Source organism: Camelus ferus, chromosome 1 (genome assembly GCF_009834535.1).
Source record: "Camelus ferus isolate YT-003-E chromosome 1, BCGSAC_Cfer_1.0, whole genome shotgun sequence".
NCBI classification, from domain to species: domain Eukaryota; kingdom Metazoa; phylum Chordata; class Mammalia; order Artiodactyla; family Camelidae; genus Camelus; species Camelus ferus.
In genome coordinates, this window is record NC_045696.1 from 103,501,112 (window position 1) to 103,521,860 (window position 20,749).

Here is a 20,749-nt window from a genome sequence, read left to right on the forward strand (position 1 = left end):
AAAATTACATTTTTAGGATATTTGAAAAGTTGCTATCAAAATGTATGACTGGAGTTTTGAGCAACCAAACAAGGTCCCATGTGTAATAACATTTACATCTACATGGTCATGGTTCCCAAACTTTGCTGCACGTTGGAACCACCTAGGGAGTTTTGAAAATCTAAGTGCCCAGGTTCTATCCCAGACCAATTAAAGTCTGGGGGTGGGAGTCACACATTAGTATTTTGAAAGATCCCTAGGTGATTCCAAAGTTCATCAAAGTTTGGGAACCAATGGCATATGGAATTACATGGCTAAGCAGTTTGTAGAATGTTATTTAAAGGACTCAACATACAGAATACTTTAATCCACAGACCTCATGTCTGTTTACATGCTGTTTAATATGCTGCAACATTATAATGGTAGAATATTTCAAAAATATGAAAAAGAGACATTCAGTAAATTAAAAATTAATTTGTAATCTGAAATATTGCCAAAATATTACAATCCACTCCTTTTTGGGGGGGGGGTAGAATATCAGGAATATTTATTTCCAGCTTCAAAATCCTTTTTATAAGTACAGAAGCAGAAGACATAGTGAAAGATGAAGGGAATAAAAGATATAAACAGAGAAAAACTAAAATGATTATTTACTAAGAATTGCAAATGCTCATTTTCTGAGTACACCACAAAGTTCCATTCTCTGTTCCTAGGACTTTGCGTAATTTTCAGGAACACAATGGTGAGGGCTCATGCTTTTAGTTTATCAAAATAAATCTGAGCGTTCCTTTTCCTAGCTTTCAGTGAAAACTGAGACTTTACTCTTCTTTATGAAGGAAGAAAGAAAGAAAGAGAGAGAGAGAGGAACAAGGGAAGGAAGGCAGGAAAGAGAGGAAAGAAGGAAAGAAAGAAAGGAAGGAAGGAAGGAAGGGAAAAGGAAGAGAAAAAAAGGAAAGGAGAGAGAGAAGAAGGAAGGAGGAAGGAAGGAAAGAAAACACATCCTACTATTGAGCTTGCCTGTCCTTTGAGCTGTTCTCTGGTTGAAATGCCCCTCCTGATTGATCGGTCCTCAGTCAACAAATTTTTGTGGGTTAGGATTCAAGGATTACACATGTCAGCCGAGACTCCTACTGCCTGTCTGGTGGAGAGAACAACTTACAATAACAAACATACACCAGACTTGGATGAATTACCCTCCCCACAACCTGCGGGCCTGTTGGGGTCGTTCAATTCTTCAAACAGTCCTGTTTCTATAATCTCTTCCTGCCACGCAATGGGAACGGCGCCTGTTGCAAATCTTTGGAAGAACTGCTTATCTTTGTCATCGAATTCAACTCCTCGAACCTCAGAGAAATCTTCAATTTCACCGATGTCTTTGGCATAAACCACTGAAGGGTCTGGCACAAATGGAGGTTCAATGAGGCCAGCTTCCAGGCGAGGAAAGTTGATGGTTTTGAAGAAATGGTGTTTCCTGGGATCATCAGACTTTTCTCTGGGAAGAGAGGGGATGGTCAGCCTAAGACACAGTAATAAACCAAAACAGGAGATGTTCTAGCAACACAAAGTGTGTGGCACTCTTTTCCTATGTTTCATTTTTAATTGCAAAGACGATATAAGTGAAAAAATAATTTAGAAAAATAACTTTAAAAATCACCCACAATTCGACCATTCACAGACAGTAGCATTTTCATTGCTTGCAGACAGCCTTCACCTGCAGATGTAATTTTTGAATAGCCAAGCAATTGACATGAATTTTATTCTTGGTGTTTCATGGAAACACCAGCAAAATTCAACAGGGCCAGCATATATTTGCCTGCAACTTTCAGTCACTGCCTCTTGCTCTGTCCTTCAGGGTCACACAAAGCAAGTTAAGCATGTCTCTTCTCATCTGACCACCACTCACATTTTAAAAGATAGCAGTTGTATCTCCTCACTCTTCATATGACATGATTTCTAGGAGCCCCACCTACCTCTCCCAACGGCCACAATAATCTTTAAAGTCCTTTAGAAAATTCATTCATAATATTTAGCAGCATGAATGAGCATACCTTCAGTGCTCAAGACTATGGTTATTTGTTACCAAACCCTCCTTCCCTATGCTAGAAATTTTTCTAGTATTTGACTTAAAATAAGGGGGGAAAATGTGTGTTTCCAATTGTGTAACCTCTTGTATTAGTTATCTATTGCTGTGTAACAGATTGGCCCAACATTTAGTGGCTTAAAGCAACAAACATTGACTATCTCACAGTTTCTGTGGGGCAAGAATCTAGACTTGGCTTAACTGGGTGCCTCTGCATCAGGGTATCTAGTGACGTCACAGTAAAGCTATTGGTCGGGGCTGTGGTCTCATCTAAAGGTTCAACTGGGTGAGGGGAGGTCAGCGGTGGGGGAATCTGCTTTCAAGCTCACTCATGATTATTGGCAAGCTTCCATCCCTCACCATGTGAGCCTCTTCATAGGGTTGCTGTATACCATTGTTAACAATCTTTCCTCAGGACAAATGGTCTTAGTGAGAGAGACAGAGAGAGAGAATGTGAGCTCAAGACAGAAGACAGTATTTTTATTACCTAATCTTGGAAATGACATCTCATTACTTCTGCCATTTTCTATTAGTTAGAAGCAAGTCAATAAGTCCAGCCCATCCTTGAGAGGTTACTCAAGGGCATGCATGCCAGGAGATGGGGATCTTTGGGGACCATATTAGGGGTGGCCTACCACACTCTTCTCTTGGTTCCTCTTAAGTCCAGTTTTTAAAGAAAATGAAAAAGAGCTCAGTTTTGTGGCATCAGATTCAAATGATTTTTTTTCCCCCTTTTTCTTTTATATGAGAAGATATGCTGGTCTGTCTGAGAAATGTCTTTCTTTTGGAAGAAGTCAATTTCTGTCATGAGTCAATCTTAATAAAACTAATCACATTTATGGTCTTCCCTTTTACATTTTCACTCCATTTATCAAAAAAAAAAAACTTTTAGGAAAAGAACTGAGAACTTCTCACACATAACCCCTTCAGAGACTCCCCACCACGTCTGATGGTTGCTGCAGCAGACTCTGCCCAGGAAGATGACTGGAGTCTAAACACAATAATGACATTGCCAATAACAGTAGTGAAAATAGGTAGCATTTATTCAGAGCCTACTCCTGGCTAACACAACATTAAGCTCTTCACTTACTTTATCACAGTTAACCATCACCACAACCCCATCTGTCTTTTAACTGTATTTTTTAATCTCTTTATACTTGCTTTTGCTTTTATAAATAGCTGTGCATCTGAGAAAGCCAGAAAATACAGGTGAATTTTTCAAAGGAAAAAATTGTAGTCAAATGTTATTATGGAAAAGAGAAACTCAGTTGAAGGTGTCTGATGTCCAGCCATTCCCCAGTGGTTGTTCTGGATTGAAGCCCAGCCTTATCCAGAAAGACCCATCCAGGATTCCTTGGACTTGCCCCACTATAACCCCGCTGAAAAGACAGGTATGGAAAGCTGCAATCATCATAAGATACTACAGGGTATCTCTTTTCTCCCCAAACCCACTGAGTCTCCATCAATTAAAAGAAAGGAAGATGTAGGCTTGCCATCTACCAGAACCTACTGACCAATTTCTGTGTGATTCACAGCCTGGAGAGTAAGAGCCTTGACGGAGGGTTACTGAGATAAATTGAAGCTTCAAGGATGGATTTTTTTTTTAAAGTCGGATTTACTGAGGTATGATTTACACAGCAACACTTTAAAGTATCAGATAGATCCAAGGAATGGGGGTTGGTATCACATAGATTTTAAATGTGATAGAACAAGGATAGAGTGAAAATTCCACCCAAGGAGATCAGGAATGAACCCCAGGCCTGTATGTCTCAAGAGAACAAAGGAGTTGGAATGGGACTGGGTGCCGGGAGGAAGGAACTTGTACCACGCTGATGACCACTGGCAGGCATGAACACCCTGTACCAGAGGCCAAGAGCACACCTTTAAAGTCACTTTGAGCAGATCTAACGTGGACAAAGGAGAGTGCCTGGGGGTTCAGTAACCTTGGGGAACTTGCCAGGCCAGTCTTCACATCAAGATGCACTGTTCTCAACTAACATCTCAGCAACCAGGCTCCGATGGCCTTGGCTTGTCCATTAGGGATGGCCAACCACAGCCCTTCTGCAACTAGTCACAGAAGACAGGGAACGATGGGCCACTCAGAGGTTTTCTTTATGTTCTTCAACATCCCCACCTGGATGCCCCTGGAGGGCAGAGCCCACGCCTTATGCCCCTTTCTAATAAATGTCTGTGGTTGTTGATGCAGATCACTTGGCTCTTTTGCACTAGTTCTCAGTTCTGTAGTTAGAAATAGCACGAAGGTCATTTTACTGTTGAATTTTTCCCTGGCAGCTTTTTTGTTCAGGGCTCTTTTGGCCCGCCCTCGTGCAGTGCACTTTGGACAAATAGGAGAGGCCATCGGCGAAGGCAGCACCTTCTGTAATGGTTGGATCGGCAGCAGCAGGAAGACTTCTGCTTGCTGAACACATTTCAGAGCACTGACGGGGGCTCTTGTGTTACCGAACTCCATACAGAGATTACAGTGGGTCTTCTTATAACAGTCAGTGAAGAAAAGATACCAGCTGCCCATACACGAGGGCCACAGTGTGGGATTTGCCAAGAACAATGGATTTTGGCAAACTGTGTGTTGGAGAAGCACTTAAGTCAGAGACTTGCATGGTTATTTGCCATTGTTCTGCTGCGTTGACTGATCAGAATAAACCCTGAAAAATACTTAAGCGGTCTTCACCTTTTATTTTATTGGAAAACACCATAGTTGACCTTGTCTGGAGACCCCATAAGATGCTCAGAAAAGCTTCTGGCTTTCTCCACAAAATTCATTCACAAACTCGTAAAAGCAAAGGAGGAGATCATCTTCAGTGATGTCTAAAGAAGGAGAAGAGTTTTTAACTGATTTCAAATGTTTGTGAATGCAACAGGGAGGGGCACTTGACCTCTGCTGTGTAACATGCTGTCTAGGCATTTGCTACACTTTGGAGGACGCGCACAAAATGATTCAAATGTTATCTCATTTGAATGAATGTTTAAAAACATACAAAGAGTTGAAATGAAAAAGTTGGAAGGTTTCCTGTTTCACCGAACAGCTGGTTTTTATATGCCTTCTCTCTAATGTTGTAAACAGTTTTATTCAAAACAGTCACAACATCAAATGCTTTAGCAAAAGGTTTTGCTGGATGGAGCAGGCTTCGGGCCATGATCTGGTATTTTAAGGTGGCATTTTCCTGAAGAAGTTGGTCAATATTTCATTTTATAGACTCAAAGTGTGCTTATAAAGGACTGAGATAGATGTGTATTCAAACACACCAAGGGGGTGGTGTTCCCTTCAGGGAAGTTGTCTAAAGAGACCATTCGCTTCTTCCACTGCCTCGGCCACGGTTGGTACCGCCTCTGATACTCCCCGAGTGCACTTGAGAACAGGATGTTGGGGACGGTTAGTGGTCACCATCTCAAGCTCTCCTCTCCTTCCTGGGCAGACAGAAGGTAACACTAGCCAGCCCCTTGCCCTTAGGCAGGGCCTGAGGACGCATCTTGTCTGACAGAAGTGTGTCGGAAGTGATGTGCTTAGTGGGTCATTGCTGGACAAAGCCCTTCAGGTTTCTGCAGGCTCTTGTGTTGCCATAGCAACTGAAAGCCACCAGTTTCAATGGAACCTAAAGATGCAAGCAGCCTGTAGCTCTGAGTCACTGCTCAGAAGGGAGATATGTTGGAGGAACACTGGATCCATAAAGGACTTCGTGGGATTGAGAAATAATCCTTTGGTTTTAAGCCGCCGAGACTTTGGGATTTGCTTGTTACCACCACATAGCCTATTCTGACCACACTAATACGACAAAGTTGGAATTTACATGAGAAAAGCCAGTTTCATGTTTTCCATCTGATAAATGTAGAACTCCACCTCGTTTCAAAAGACACATTTGTTTGGTTATCTGTCACGCTTGGGAAGTTACTATACATGAATTTTGTTTCGCTCCTTAAAAAAATCAGGTCAAAAATAAAAAGCTTGCCTCCATACACAAACATTGTGAGCTAAGGCAGCCCTGTTCTAGGGCCACACCTGGCAACTACTTGGAAGATTTGGAGTGACTTGGCTCCCTAAGTTCTGGTGTAATATTAAAAATCAGTCATATTATTTTATGGTGTATCTTTCATATTTGTATGTATTTTTAGATTTTGAAAATTCAGTCTAAGGAATTTAAGACACTCAAACTCATAGTTTAATCAAAATACTACCTGATATCACCTTTAGAGCAAATTAATAATTGCTATTACTTATTGAATGATTCCTAACATAACGTTATATGTAACTTTGCATACATTATATCTAAATCTCAAAATACTCCACCTGAATTAGTCAGAGTTCTTTAGAGAAACAGAAGCAAAAGGATGTTGAAGGGGTCCAGGATGCACAAGAGTGGTCTAACATTATTTTGAGCCGAAGGTATTTGAGAGTTAACAGGTGCCGGTTTTGAACTCCCTTTGTCTGCCTTTAAGATAAGCAGAGCCTTGGAAAATAACTGAACTCATAAATCCTCTCCCCAGGAGTTTCAGGAGTTTTGGAACCAGGAAAGATTGACTCTTATCACCAGTGACAGAAGTCAGCACCACACCTAAATAGACATTGTCAGAAAACTATCATATCTCTCATCTATTCTCCTAAGGGCCATTTATCTTTTCTAAAAGTCAACTGTTCTCCCATAACTGCCCTTCCCCCACCATTTCTAAGAAGTCATTTGTTTTCCTGTAAGTGATCTTCTCCCAGTCCCTTCCCCTATTAAGATGACATAAACCCCCAATTCTAACCACCTCCTAGTCACATTTTTCTGTGAACTCATTTGTGTGTACATTAATAAAAATCTATCTTTTCTCTTGCTAATTGTCTCTTGTGGGTTTAATTTTCAGCCTCCATCCCTAAACCTAAGAGGGTGGAAGAAAATTTTTCCTCCCTGACAGTGTGTGTGTATGTATATGAGAGAGAGAGAGAAAGAGAAAGGTTTACGTTAAGGAATTGGCTCACAGGTTCATGGAGGTTTGGCAAACCCAAATTCTTCTAGGTAGGCTGTCCAGCTGGAGACCCAGGAAGAGTCACAGTTCAAGTCCAAAGGTGGTTGGCTGGCAGAATTCCCTCTTCTCCCAGTCTTTTTCTGTTAAGGCCTTCATCTGACTGCACAAGGCCCAACCACATTATGAAGTATCACCTGCTTTACTCAAAGCCTACTCATTTACATGCTAGTCTCACCTGAAGAATCCCTGCACAGAAACATCTTGAATAATGTTCGATCAAAATCTGAATGTTGTGGCCTCATCAAATTGACACATAAAATTAACCATCACAATCACAAAACCCCATTTTATATATGAGGATACGAAGACACACAGAAAGTAATTCAATTGCTTGAAGTAAAATGACTAGTACATAGCAGAGCTGGGATGTGGGTCTGTCTGTGACTCGAAAACCCTTGGTTTCCTTCCTGCATAACACAGTCACCCTCTGCCAAGGGTCTTTTCATAGGTCAGCTTTTCTTATTTTTTTCTTTTGAAATATCTTGATCTTGAGGGGAGGGTATAGCTCAGTGGCAGAGTGCATGTTGAGCATGCATGAGGTCCTGGGTTCAATCCCCAGTACCTCCTCCAAATATAAATAAATAAATAAACCTAATTACCTTTCCCCCTCTTAAAACAAACAAAAAAATCTTGATCTTACTATTCCATTGTAAGCAATAAAGCTTGACTTCCCTCAAAAAATTTCAGCTGGACTTAATATAGCTGGCAACATCCTCTGTATTCACTAAATATCTGTTGACTGATTAATGATATGATACAGAGATGTATAAAAGGGACAGAATTTTCCAGAGCGTTGGCTATCAGTACTGGTGGTTTTTACTTCAAATTTTCATTTTACTCATTTTCGAATAGGTAGTTTATTCACACGGTTCAAAATTTAAAAGCTAATAGAATTAAGTAATGAAAATCCTCATTTGCATAGCTGTCACCAGCCCCCAATTTCCCTCTGTTAAAGTTGATGAATCCTATACATTCCTTGTATACTCTGATTGAAATATTCTATGCAAGTATTTGAATTAGTATTCTTTTTCTTCTTTTTTTATGTATGCTGTTTCCACTTCACTTTTTCACTTTAAAATGTATCTTGGAGGTTGTTCCATATCAAGAGTTCATAGGGTTTGAAAGTGTTGAAAATACTTAATCACATAATATACAAATAAAAACAGGAAAACACTACTAATACTTAATCACAAGGCTTTGTCATTAATCCAAAGTATTCTCCAAATCCCTGTGGACAATGCTGACTTCACTAATCACGTCTGTTATACAACAGTTTACCTGCTTCCTAAGCGTTGCTCTGGTGTCTTAGCCAAGAAGAGTCTGCAAATATCTTTCACTTCCTCTGTGAAGTTATCGTGTTGGAATCTGACTTCCTCTTTCAGTGTTCTTTGCTTTAAATCCTCTTTACTGACTTTTTCCTTGTAATCTCTGAATGGTGTTCGTCCAGCAACCATTTCATAAATACTGCATCCCATTGCAAACCAGTCCACAGGATAGGAATAACTCGCTTTTTCCATTAGGATTTCCGGAGCCATATAACCATTGGTTCCAGCCTGTAAAGCCCCAAACAAAAACAAAACAAAACAAAAACACGAATGTGAGCGTAACAGACGCTGCTGATTGCCTACCCAACCCCCCTTCTCCTTTCCTCTCCTTGCTGAGGGAGCCCTCATTTATTGGGAGAGGCCACGTGTCTAACCTATTGTATTCCCTGCTTTTCCAGCAGCCTCTGGTGCAGTCAGGGCCCTGGAATCCGTTCTGGCCAATGAGACACGAGGATCTGGCTGGAGTGCCCTCTGAAAGAGACAGATGAGGCTGTTCCTGCAGTGGGAAAATCACCTGGACTCTCCCAGTCTCCTCACCTCATCTCTCAGGTGAAAAATGGTTGTCTCTAAGCTCCCCTAAGCTCTGCCTCTGCTTTTTACTCACAGAAAATATAAAATTAGATGCCTGATTTTTTTTAAGGTTGAGCACTTTATTCCTGGATGTTCACATAATATTATCCAGTCTATGATGCTTCTTACTCTATGTGCTACGTAATGACATTGTTATGACACATTTTTGCCTCTTTGTCTCTGCATTGAAAAATTAATACTGTCATTTTAATCCAGAAAGTTTCACACATTTAACTTCATTTAACATGCATGACTATATATTGTAGGTACACTTATACTGACAATATATACCAAATGACCATTGGGGTAATATACATATATTAATTTATATATAATATATAATTATATATTAATACAACATATACTTTTGGTAAAGTATGCATAACTTACAGTTTAACATCTTACCATTTTTAAGTGTACAGTTCAAGAATATTAAGTACATTCACATTGTGCAGTGAATCTCCAGAACTTTTTTCATTCATCTTTCATAACTGGAACTCTGCACCCATTAAACAATCCCCCATTGCCTGGGTTCCCCAGGCCCTGGCAACCACCATTCTACTTCCTGTCTATGAATTTGACTATTCTAGGTTCCTCATACAAATGGAATCATGCGGCATTTGTCTCTTTGTAACTGAGTGTGATTTTGTTACATCCATTCATTCAACAAATATTGAATGAACACCCACAACGTACCTTGTAATTATAAAGTATGTATTTCCATTATAATATGTTTTCACAAAAACTAAATTGCATTTGGTTAAAGTATAACGTATAACCTCTGCAGCATTAAAAAATGCAAACAACACTCTAAAATGACAAGAAGCTTCTAGGAGTACATAAAAAGGAGAACACAAATTATTGGCAAAGTTGTGAGAAAAAAATACGCTCTGTAATTTGACTCAGATTTTTAGGAGTGCAGGAAGACACAGAGCAATAGAGAGAGATGCATCAACGGTCCCTGTGTTTTAACCAGGTCACTTAACTTGGGAGCACATATCTCCAAATGTACACAATACCTTAGGAATATTAGATTATATGGATAAATTTTACATGGGTAACAACAATGAAAAACACAAATGACCCAAGCACTAATGAGGAGTAATTGGCTTATGCAAGGAAATTCTGGAAGTGACCAAGATCTGACAGGCTGGGCATGAGTCAGCGTGGCACTGCTGTTTTCATAGAAGTGGGTATGTAATTTGGGTGACCATATGTTCCGGTTTGCCTGGGACAGCCCCAGTTTACATCTGTTGTCCTGGCATCTCGTCCAGTGTTGCATCTGCCCAGACAAAAGGGTGCTGTAGGCTCCTCTGAGGCCCAGGATCTAGTCTTACTCATCTTTGTATCCAAACCAGGTATTTACCTCTGGGCCTCCCCTGTTGCCCAACAAGACTTTTGTTATGTAAACAACAGTAAAGATGGTAACGAAATGTTTTCCATTCACCATCCAACAAATATTTGTTGAGCCATGTTCTGCAGTGATTTCCAGGGATTCCAAGACATATAAGACCTGGCCCCTGCCCTTGAGGATTTACAAGCTGGTGGAGACAGGTCAAAAGGTTAATTCAATATAGGAGGGTCAATGCCATAATGGGAGTGTAAAACAAACACAGGGAGGCCAGAGTGTGTGTGTGTGTGTGTGTGTGTGTGTGTGTGTGTGTGTATGTGTGTGTTTGTGTGTGTGTGTTAAGGATATGTCACTGAAGGGCAACCGCTGAGCTGAATTACAAGGGAAGAACACAGAGAAGGCCGGCCAGGTTAGGGGCAGGTACAAGAATGGAGTCTGGAAAAATGTGGGGTGCTCAGGGAACTTTAAGAAATTCGGCCTTTCTGGAATATAAGATCTGTAGGATGCAGTGGTGGGAGGGGTGACTGGGAGGGGAGACTGGAGGGGGAGATGTGGATGAGAGTGAGAAACGCCATCTACCAAGACAGCAAAAGCCTGTCCCCAGGCTCCCTTTTCTCTTTGTTCTTCTCCTGTAGAGCCAGGAGGCTAAGTACTCCATCTCTCTGCCTCCTTTGCACCTAGGGTGGCCACGTGTATGAGCTTTACTTAAGAAGTGTGCAACGCACAGAAGGTTGGGGAAAAGGGAGGTATGCTTAAAAAGAAAAAGGGAAATACATAAAAGTTATAGGATGGATTCATGGATCAATAGAAGGAGGGATAGGTGAATAGACACACGATAAAGCAAGTTTAACAAATGTTAATAATGTACAGTGGAATACTGTTCAGCTACAAAAAGGAATGAAGTATTGATACATTGATGAACCCTGAAAACATTATGCTAAGAGAAAGAAGCCAGCCACCCAAGACCACTTACTGCATGATTCCACTGATAGGCAATGTCTAAAATAGGTGGTTCATAAAATGACTATACTTCAATAAAAAATAAATAGATTTCTTTTAAATGGGGGGGAGGGTATAGCTCAGTAGTAGAGTACATGCCTAGCTTGCATGAGGTCCTGGGTTCAATCCCCAGGACCTCCATTAAACAAATAGATAAATAAACCTAATTACCCACCCCCCTCCACCCTCAAACAAAAGGTAACAAAACAAAAAATAATAATACCACCACCAAAGTAAAAAAAAAAATTTAAATAAATAAATAAGGCGATTTCATAGAGCCAGAAAGTAGATTAGTGGTTGTTTAGGGTTGGGAGAAGGGGAATGGGAGTAGCTGCTACAAGGTAGGAGGTTTCTTTTGGAGATGAAGAAAATATTCTAAAATTGTGATAATGTTTGCATATCTCTGGGAATATATTAAAAGCCATTGAATTGCACACCTTAAGTGGGTCAATTTTATGGTATTTAAATTATATCTCAATAAAGCTGATTAAAATGTCAGTGGTAAACTCTAGCTAATGGGTGTACAGGGGCTCTTGCTGTGAATTCTTGCAACTGCTGTATGTTTGGAAGTTTTCATGATAGAATGTACAGGGATAAAATGAATGAGGGATGGGGATGTAAGGCTAGGTGTTGCAAGACTGGCTGCTAGTTCACCAGGCACATGGGACTCTTCTGGAAGGGTCACAAGGAGGAACCACAGGGAGAGAAGGCGGGGAGATGCTATCTCCCCCTCCCTCCCATCTCCCATTTCCATCAGTCAGTAGTTACCCTGTGTGATATCACTTACATGCAGAACCTAAAAAATACAACAAACCAGCGAATATAACAAAAAAGCAGCAGACTCACATATAGAGAACAAACTCATGGTTACCAGTGGGGAGAGGGAAGGGGGAAGGGCAATATGGGGCAGGAAATTAAGAGGTACAAACTACTATGTATAAAATAAATAAGCTACAAGGATACATTGTACAGCACAGGGAATATAGCCAATATTTCATAGTAACTATAAATGGAGAATAACCTTTAAAAATTATGAATCACTGTATTGTACACCTGTAACTTATATAATATTGTACATCAACTGTACTTCAATAAAAAAAAGAAATGTCCCTTTGAATTCTCTCACATGTAAATGTTTAATCATATTTTGAAATTATATATTATTAAAAACAATAAAGAATAGAATTGTTAAAGCAAGAAAAAAAAGTAGGGTTACCCCAAGGCTAGCTTGTCTATATTTCCAGGTATGTCATCCAGAGCCTTAGCACGTGCCCTGGAAGCCGGGTCCCACACCCCACAGTGTGGCATTTCATCCAGTTGTAGAGGTGGAGGAGCACCTTAGCCTAGAAGCTGTGCCAACACCGTGCTGCTTGAGAGAGAGAAAAGGAGGCAGTCGAGGGACTGTAAGAATGGGTGTGTGGTTTATGGCCCAGTGCACCAACTTGGTGGAATTTCTCAGTGACGGGCTTTGGTGTGGGGCACTTTTCATCCACAGTGCTGGCAACTGGCTGGTCTCTCAATCCAGAAACTAATGGCTGTCAGTACTGGGGAATTTTCTCAAATTATTTCTTTGATCATTTTCTCCCTTCTATTTTCTTTCTTCTCTCTCTCTCTCTCTCTCTTTTTTGAAATCCTGAATTTATCCTTTGTATTTCTTATCTTTTGCTCCTATTTTCATCTCTTTTGTCTTTTTTCTTTTCTTTTTTTTTTCTGTGAGACTTCCTCAATTTTTCTTCTAATTCTTCCATTTTTTTAAGTGCTTTATTGGGAAATTTCAGACATACACAAAAGAAAAGACACTAGAATAATAAGCCCAGTGTACTCTACATCCAGCTTCAGCAATTATCTATCTTATTTCGTGTGTCTCTACTCACTCCCAAAGCTCCAGTCTATCCTAGATATCATTTTTATTTCACTATGAACCTCTAAAAGATAAGGTCATTTAGAAAACAAACCCAAAGCACTACAAACACCATTATCTCACTTTAAAAATAACAATCATTCTTTATTATCAAATATCTGGACATGTTTACCCTCTCCAATTGCCCTAGGAACTTGTTCTCTAAAGAATTTGTTTAAATTTAGATCTAAATAAGGTTCATGCAATGAGATTGTTGATATCTCTCTTAAATCTCTGTGGATATATAAGTTTCTCCTTTATCTCTCCCTTGCAAGTTTTTGCTGGAGAAAACTAGTTAAACTGTAGTTTCCCACAGTCAGATTTTGCTGACTGCATTCCCGTGGTGTCATTTAACATGTTCCTCTGTTCTCCATATTACCTGTAAACTGATAGCTAGATCTAGAAGCTTCTACTGAATTTTTTTTATTGAAGTATAGTTGATTTACAATGTTGTGTTAGCTTCAGGAGTACAGCAAAGTGATTCAGTTATACATATACATATGTGTGTGTGTATATATATATATATACATGTATGTATGTAAGTATGTATGTGTGTGTGTGTTTATGTGTATATATATATATATATACACACATACACTTTTTCAGATTCTTTTCCATTATAGGTTATTACAAGATATTGAATATAGTTCCCTGTGCTGTACAGAAGGAATTTTTTTTAATCTGTTTTATACATAGTGGCTAACATTTGCATCTCAAACTCCCAAATGTATCCCTTCCCACCCCCTTTCCCTTGATGACCATAAGAGTGTTTACTATGTCTGTGATCTGTTCCTGTTTTGTAGATGAATTCATTAGTGTCCTTTTTTTTTCTCCTTTTAGATTCCACATATGAGTGATATCATATGGTATTTTTCTTTCTCTTTCTGGCTTACTTCACTTAGAATGATGATCTTTAGGTCCATCCATGTTGCTGCAAATGGCATTATTTTATTCTTTTTTATGGCTGAGTGGTATTCCATCATATATATATACCACAATTTCTTTATCCAGTCATCTGTTGATGAACATTTAGGCTGCTTCCATGTCTTGGCTACTGTAAATAGTGCTGCTGTGAACACTGGAGTGCATATATTTTTTGAATTAGAGTTCCCTCTGGATATATGCCCAGGAATGGAATTGCTGGATCATATGGAAAGTCTATTTTTAGTTTTTTGAGGAATATCCATACTATTTTCCATAATGGCTGCACCAAACTCCAGCCTTTATTAATTGTAGACTTTTTAATGATGGCCATTCTGATTGGTATGAGGTGATACTGAACGTTTTTATTTCTGCAAGTATGTTTTATTAATGTATTATTAGCAGAGAATAATGTGCACAGATCTTATATACTCAGTATCAGTAAATTTTGATAATTGAATACAAATTGAGTACAAAATTATCAGTGAGTTTTGATAACTGAATACACCCATGTAAATACAACCCAAACAAGTTAAAGAACATTTCCATCTACCCAGAAAGTTTCTTTGTGTCCCTTCTAGTCCATCCTCCTCCCCTCTTCCCAGGCAACCCACTTTCTCACTTCTGTCACCATAGATTAGCTTTGTTTGTTCTAGAATTTCATGTAAATGGAATTGTATGGTAGATACTCTTTTGTGTCTGACTTCTTTTTTTTAAAAACATTATGTTTTTGAGATTTATCCATGTCGTTCTGTAAACATATTTGTATATTTTTTTCTTTCCAAATGTCCTTGTTCTTTTCAGAATATTCTTTGTTTCCCAGCATCTGTTCTTCTTTCATGGACGCAATATCTTCCCTTAAATCTCAAAAGATACTAATTGTAGGTTTTAAAAAATATTATTTTCTATCCCCACATTGTTCCTGTTTTCTACAAGTTTCTTTCTTCTGTTTGTTTGGGCACCATCTTTCATTTTGGAGGATTTTTTCAAATGACAAATGATCTTTGACTCTGTTTATATTTAAGAGGGCAACACCAAAATCTGACAAGAATCTTGTCAACTGATGGGCATCACTGCAGGGTGATTATGCCAAGCCACTTCACTGCGATCCCACCTGTGAGTATCTGCAGGCGTTTTTTTTCAGGCTGCTCAGTTTCCCCAGAGGGAGATCATCAAACACCCCGCCTGAGGGTGTCAGCCTGCTTGCCCTCACCCTGGGAACTGAGGCGGGGAAGGGGCTGAGGGTCTCCCTGTACGTAGTCGGTCACTCTCCACAGCTCTGAGTTGGGCTGTCTGTTCCTAGGGTAGGCTTCTCTCTGGTTCAGTCTCCTGAGCTGGGGTGAGAGAGGCATGAAGAAAGACCATAGTGGGGGAGGGTACAGCTCAGTGGTAGAGCGCATGCTTAGCATGTACACGGTCCTGGGCTCAATCCCCAATATCTCCACTAAAACAAAAACTAAAAATTATAAGGAAAGACTATAAACAACATCCCACTGCATGTCTGACGGTGGTGATAGGTAAATTCTACTCAGCAACAATTACTGTGAGCTTGCTCCTTGTGTGGCAAGCTTCCAAAGAGCAGATTTCAGAGGCGAGTGACTTTAAGGATTAACATCACTAATCAGAGCACTGGATAAACATCAGTCGCTCAGTAGAAGGTGTGGGGTAAAAGTGGAGAGCATATGTCAGTCCTGAACAAAGGATTGTGAGACACACGCTGGGAGAAAAATTGGCAATAATAGTGGACAATGCTTATTGAGTGCTTATTACATGCTAAATATTTTCTCAAGTGCTTAAATGAATTTCCCATTTAATCTTCATGATAACCCTATGAGATAGAGGATGTTTTATGCCCCATTTTTTAGACTAGAAAACTAAACCACAGAGAGGTTAAATCTTGCCCAAGGATACCCACCCGAGATTCACACACACAAGCCTCCACTGTGAACCAATACACGACACTGCCTCTGAGGAAACAGGTGAGGTAGATTTTTTTTTACCCCTCCAAATTCCCTTCAGGATTTCTGTTCTCCCCTTGGAGTGCCCTCCTTCCCTCTCTCCCTTCTGCCAAATAATACTAAGTCCTCATCGTGGTCCATTCTTGCTTAAGCTACTTCTCTTCCTCTTTTCCTAACAAGTTCTCCGTTCTCTGCCCATATCCCTGCTCACGAGTCTGGCCGCACTTCTCTACACGACACGAGGTTGCTGCTTGGTGGGGACCAGACCTTGAGCCCTGCCCTGGGACCACCTTGCTCTCCCCACTGGGGAAATAAGCTAAGAATTGGCCAGCCGTCTTTACAGTCCCATAGCCCTCTCCGTGTAATGGGAAGAACACTGACAGCAACCAGGGTAGCCTTAGTTCATTCCAAATAATTTTCAGGACTAAATTTACCTCTTGGTCCTAAAAACAGAGAATGTCAGTGATGGAATTTTGAAGGGCACCACCTCCTTGAAGAGTGGAGGTATTTCACAGATGAGAAGAATGGAATTAGAGGCGCACGCCAGAGTCTAAGCACCCAAATTCCATCGCAGCCTCCAGCTGAAAAAATTAATTGCCTGCCCTTTATGCCATTTGTCTTCTGCATGTGAACTGCCTCCTCCAAGCAGGGTGGGAGGAGAGACCAGGCCAAGCAGCATGGGGCAGGGTCCAACCACGCTGACCTCTCGCGGCTCAGTTTAACTCCTGCAGTTACAAAGGGTCCCCGCACATCGGTCTCTGTGGCATCAAAACAATCTCCTTCAGTCGGGGGACCAGAACAGCCGTGGCCAGGGCTGTGGGGATCACTCAGTGTCAGCAGCAACAGAACTCAGTGGAGGTTTTTGTGTAAAGTTTATCTTTTTGTTTTTTTGGCTTCATTTTGTTTTGCTCCGCCCCCCTCCCCGCAGCTTTGGTTTCTACAGTGCCCTTTGATGGATCTACGGAGCCAACACCTGGTTAGGGTTAGGCAAAACAAAGGATATCCAGCACTCAGGGCATCAAGCATCAGACCTCACAGGGTTTAGGAAGCCAGATGATGTCTGAACTCCTCCCCCCCCCGCCCCCCCCCCCCGGGTGGGCAGCAAGTCCATCTCCCACTGTCATCACACATGGATTGCTTAGTCCCTTCAGGGCCACCTGTCGCCTACAGGTGTCCAGACTTTGAGGAAGGTTGACAGCCTAAGCCGAGATCAAAATCAGAGCCAGCTTGTGGGGACCTGTGCCGACACCCCCTGACTCTCTCTTGCTGTTGGATGCTGGCTTCCACTGACCCTGCAGTTGTTGTCCCTCGCATCCCTGGGGGACCCATGGGAGCTAAATGGCAGGGCCCAGGCTGGGCGGAGTCTACGCTCTGAGGAGTCCCAAGGTGGCTCTGGGCAGGAGTGCACTGTGACCTCGCAGTGATCAGAACAGGGAGTGGCCTTCCAGTGGGGCTGAGAGGGCACAGTTCTCATCTTAATAGTTTCACAGGTCCATAAAAAAAAAGGTTGCCTCCCGGTGCAAGCATGCAAGTGTCTGTGCTGGTCCTTCAAGGTCAAGGTCACCTCCAGCTCCCCGTGAACTTGAAAAGTTGACAACTTTATATTCCATCATTAAAAGAAATGCCTGTATCATGGTGCCCTTGGTAAGGCTGGATTTATTGGGCCGGGCGGGGAGAAAAACGCAGTAAAGGAAGCTCTCTGCGTTTCCCGGTGGCCCAGCAAACTGGCCAGCGGAGCAAGAAACCGCCCGCGGATGCCTCTTCCCCACAGCTCATCACAAACCAGATCCACTCGAGAGCACAATCCAAACAGAAGAGGGAATCAGAATGTACATCTTTTGTTTGCCGTGGCAGGAGAACTGTTGAGCAGAGGAAAAAAACAAGCTGAGCTTAGCGCTATCAGCTGTTTCCTGGGGCTCCCTCCTTCCTTCCTCCGAGGGGGGCCCGGCCGCTTTGTTCTCGTTCCCAGCTGCTCCTCTGCGCCTTTAAGCGGTGGCCTTTGCAGACCTCGGAGGAATGCAGCCGAGACCCCAGGGGACTTTGCTCTGAGGCTCCGCCCTGTGTGCTCAGCCCTGGGCTGCAGCCTCCAGAGCACCCGCCCCGCCAGGGCCTACTTTTGCTCCGCGCCCACACCTGGGTCCACTTCCTGGGAGGGAGCAGGAGCCTCCCCCATGGGGCCTTCCTGCTCTCCCTGACACCCCTGGGAGAACTGACATCTCTAGGTTCTGACACCCAGAGAGCACCCACCCACTCCCCTCCAGGGGATCCAAAAGAAAGATAAATAATTCTTTTTGCAGCTATACAGTCTGGCATCAGTCTGCTCTGGTACAGATCCCAGCTCTACCAATTATTAGCTGGTCACCCCAGGCCAGTTACTCAACCTCTCTGAGCCTCACAGGACTGTGATGAAGATTAAAGCAATAAGACACACTGCGTGCCCTTCCAAAGCCTGACACATAGCAGGCCCTCAATAGGTGTTAGTGATGATGGTCACCAAGCCAGGTTCTGGTTGTCTCAGGCAGGGCAGCTACACAAAAAGAAAACTCCAGGAGGCTCTAAGGTTGAAAGATGGGCCTGTCACATCATCAGAGATCAACAGATATGATTCCTCTACTAGAGTGTGTTCTTTGGTGGTTTCGTGTTCTGCGAATCTGCCCAGAGGCAGACTGAGGCCGATTTTCCGTGGTGCCTGTATGATGCTCAGAATAAAATCACACACGAAGTTCCATGCGCCTGTAAGGAAGCAGGACAATGGTGTGTGCCTGCCCAGCTCAGCCTGAGGCCCTCACCCACTGCCCACTCGGCTGCAGCCTTGGGGTCCTGCTGGCTCCTCGTGTCCCTCAGAGAACAAAGCACAGCAGCAAAGGTCCCCTGAGCAGCGATGGTGCCTTTCAGGTGAGGCAGAAACAGGGCAACAGTGGAGATCGTGACAGAGTCTGGTGCTCTGCTTCTTGCAGAATAATCAAAGCAATCAGTCCTTGAGCACCTACCAAGCGGCTTACCCTCTGCTAGGTATTGATCTAGGCATTTCTTAATCTTTTCATCAAGCCCAAGAGGTGAGCAGTATTAACCAGACTCAGAGAAGAGGCACGACCTCCCTGGGGTTAAGTGCAGGGCAATGGCCAGCCGAAGTGGCATATCTGGGCCAATGAGAAGAAGGCACTCTGCATGGCTTGGTGGGTGGAGCACAGGTTGGTCCTCTGTCCTCACTGTCCCTGTGGCCAGGTGCCCCAGGTGCTGGCACATCAGCCTGCACACCTGTACACAGCAGCCATAGTAAGTGGCAGACCCAAATTGGCACGCTCACCACCCTTCCATTTCGTTGATCCTGTGGACCATATCTCATCAGCTGCATTTGATCTGAATGGATGCTCTGAACTTCCAATACATGTCTACATCAAATCAAATGATACGGCAACCGTTTGTTCCCCGGGCTGCACCATCCTGCATGATAGCCCCCTTCTGCCATACCCTGCAAGCCTCCTGGCTCTCTCTCCTCACTGCCACAACTCAACAATGTGCCAGCCTGCCCAGTTCCTGGCTGGACCAAGGGCCAACCCGTGCTCTGTTCACCAAGCCATGCAGAGTGCCAGACCCTCTTCCCTCTCCCCTTTGGTAACTACAGGTTTGTTTTCTATATTGGTGAGTCTGTTTCTGTTTTGTGCATACATTCATTTGTTATTATTTTTTTACATTCCCTCTATAAGTGGTATCATACAGTATTTGCCTTTCTCTGTCTGACTTGTTTCACTAAGTATAATATTCTCTAGGCCCATCCATGTCATGGCAAATGGCAGTGTTTCATTCTTGTTTATAGAGGGGTAATATTGCATTGTATATTTACCACATCTTCTTAAGCCAGTCGTCTGCTGGGCACTTCCATGCCTTGGCTACTGTAAATAGTGCTGCTATGAACATTGCACCCCACGCCTCTTTACCTTCATCCCAGCTCCCTCTTCCTGATCATCCTTCCAAGGCTGATTTTGTCGCTTCCCTGCCTGGAAGCCTTCAATGGCTCCCCAACACCCTTGGCATTGAGTGCAATGCCCTTGTCTGACTCCTCCAGCCCCCGGGGGCCTGTCATATGATACACTTTCCAGTTGCACCCACTGTCACCCCTCACTCCCTGTGACTGCACACTCTAGGCAGCTGCAGAGCCACTCTGTCCTGGGACTAAGCCCCAGGCTGCTGGCTCCAGGCCTTTACCTCAGCCAGGGCTTTTGGCCCTACGCAGCACTACGGACATGGTAGATCCTTCTTTACGGTGCAGGGCTGTGCGGTGCATAAGATGTTCACAGCATCCCTGGCCTCTAACCACTAGATGCCAGTAGTAGTAAACTAGCCTTAGTCGTGACAACCAAAAATGTCTCCAGACATTGTCAAAGCACCCTGGGGGCCAAACTGCTCTTAGGTAAGGACCACTGCTCTGTGCTGACAACTTTGCCAAACCTACTCTCCTTTCTCTTCACCTGTTTCACCTCCGTTTGCCTTGTAAGTCTCGACTTGGTTGTCATTTCCTCTTGGAAGCCCTTCCTGGCCCCGTGTCGGGCTGGGCGCCCTTCCTATGCACCCAACTTGGACAGCTGACCACCGTATTGTCACTGCCCTTTTACTTGTCAGTCACTTCCCTGTCCTGGGCTTATG

The 20,749-nt window shown here is 42.7% G+C and overlaps 1 protein-coding gene across 1 annotated transcript in view; it reads right to left on the bottom strand.

Moving 5' to 3' along the window:
- Window positions 1-491: 491 nt before the first annotated feature.
- The window catches only part of GRK7 (G protein-coupled receptor kinase 7), a 34,626-nt gene continuing 14,368 nt past the window's right edge, over window positions 492-20,749 (bottom strand). The window contains exons 3-4 of the mRNA XM_006190556.2: window positions 8,360-8,634; window positions 492-1,471 (exon numbers count right to left, since the gene is read on the bottom strand). Coding sequence (XP_006190618.1) covers window positions 1,135-1,471; window positions 8,360-8,634 — 612 coding nt within the window. The 3' untranslated portion in view covers window positions 492-1,134. The remainder of the gene's footprint in view (window positions 1,472-8,359; window positions 8,635-20,749) is intronic.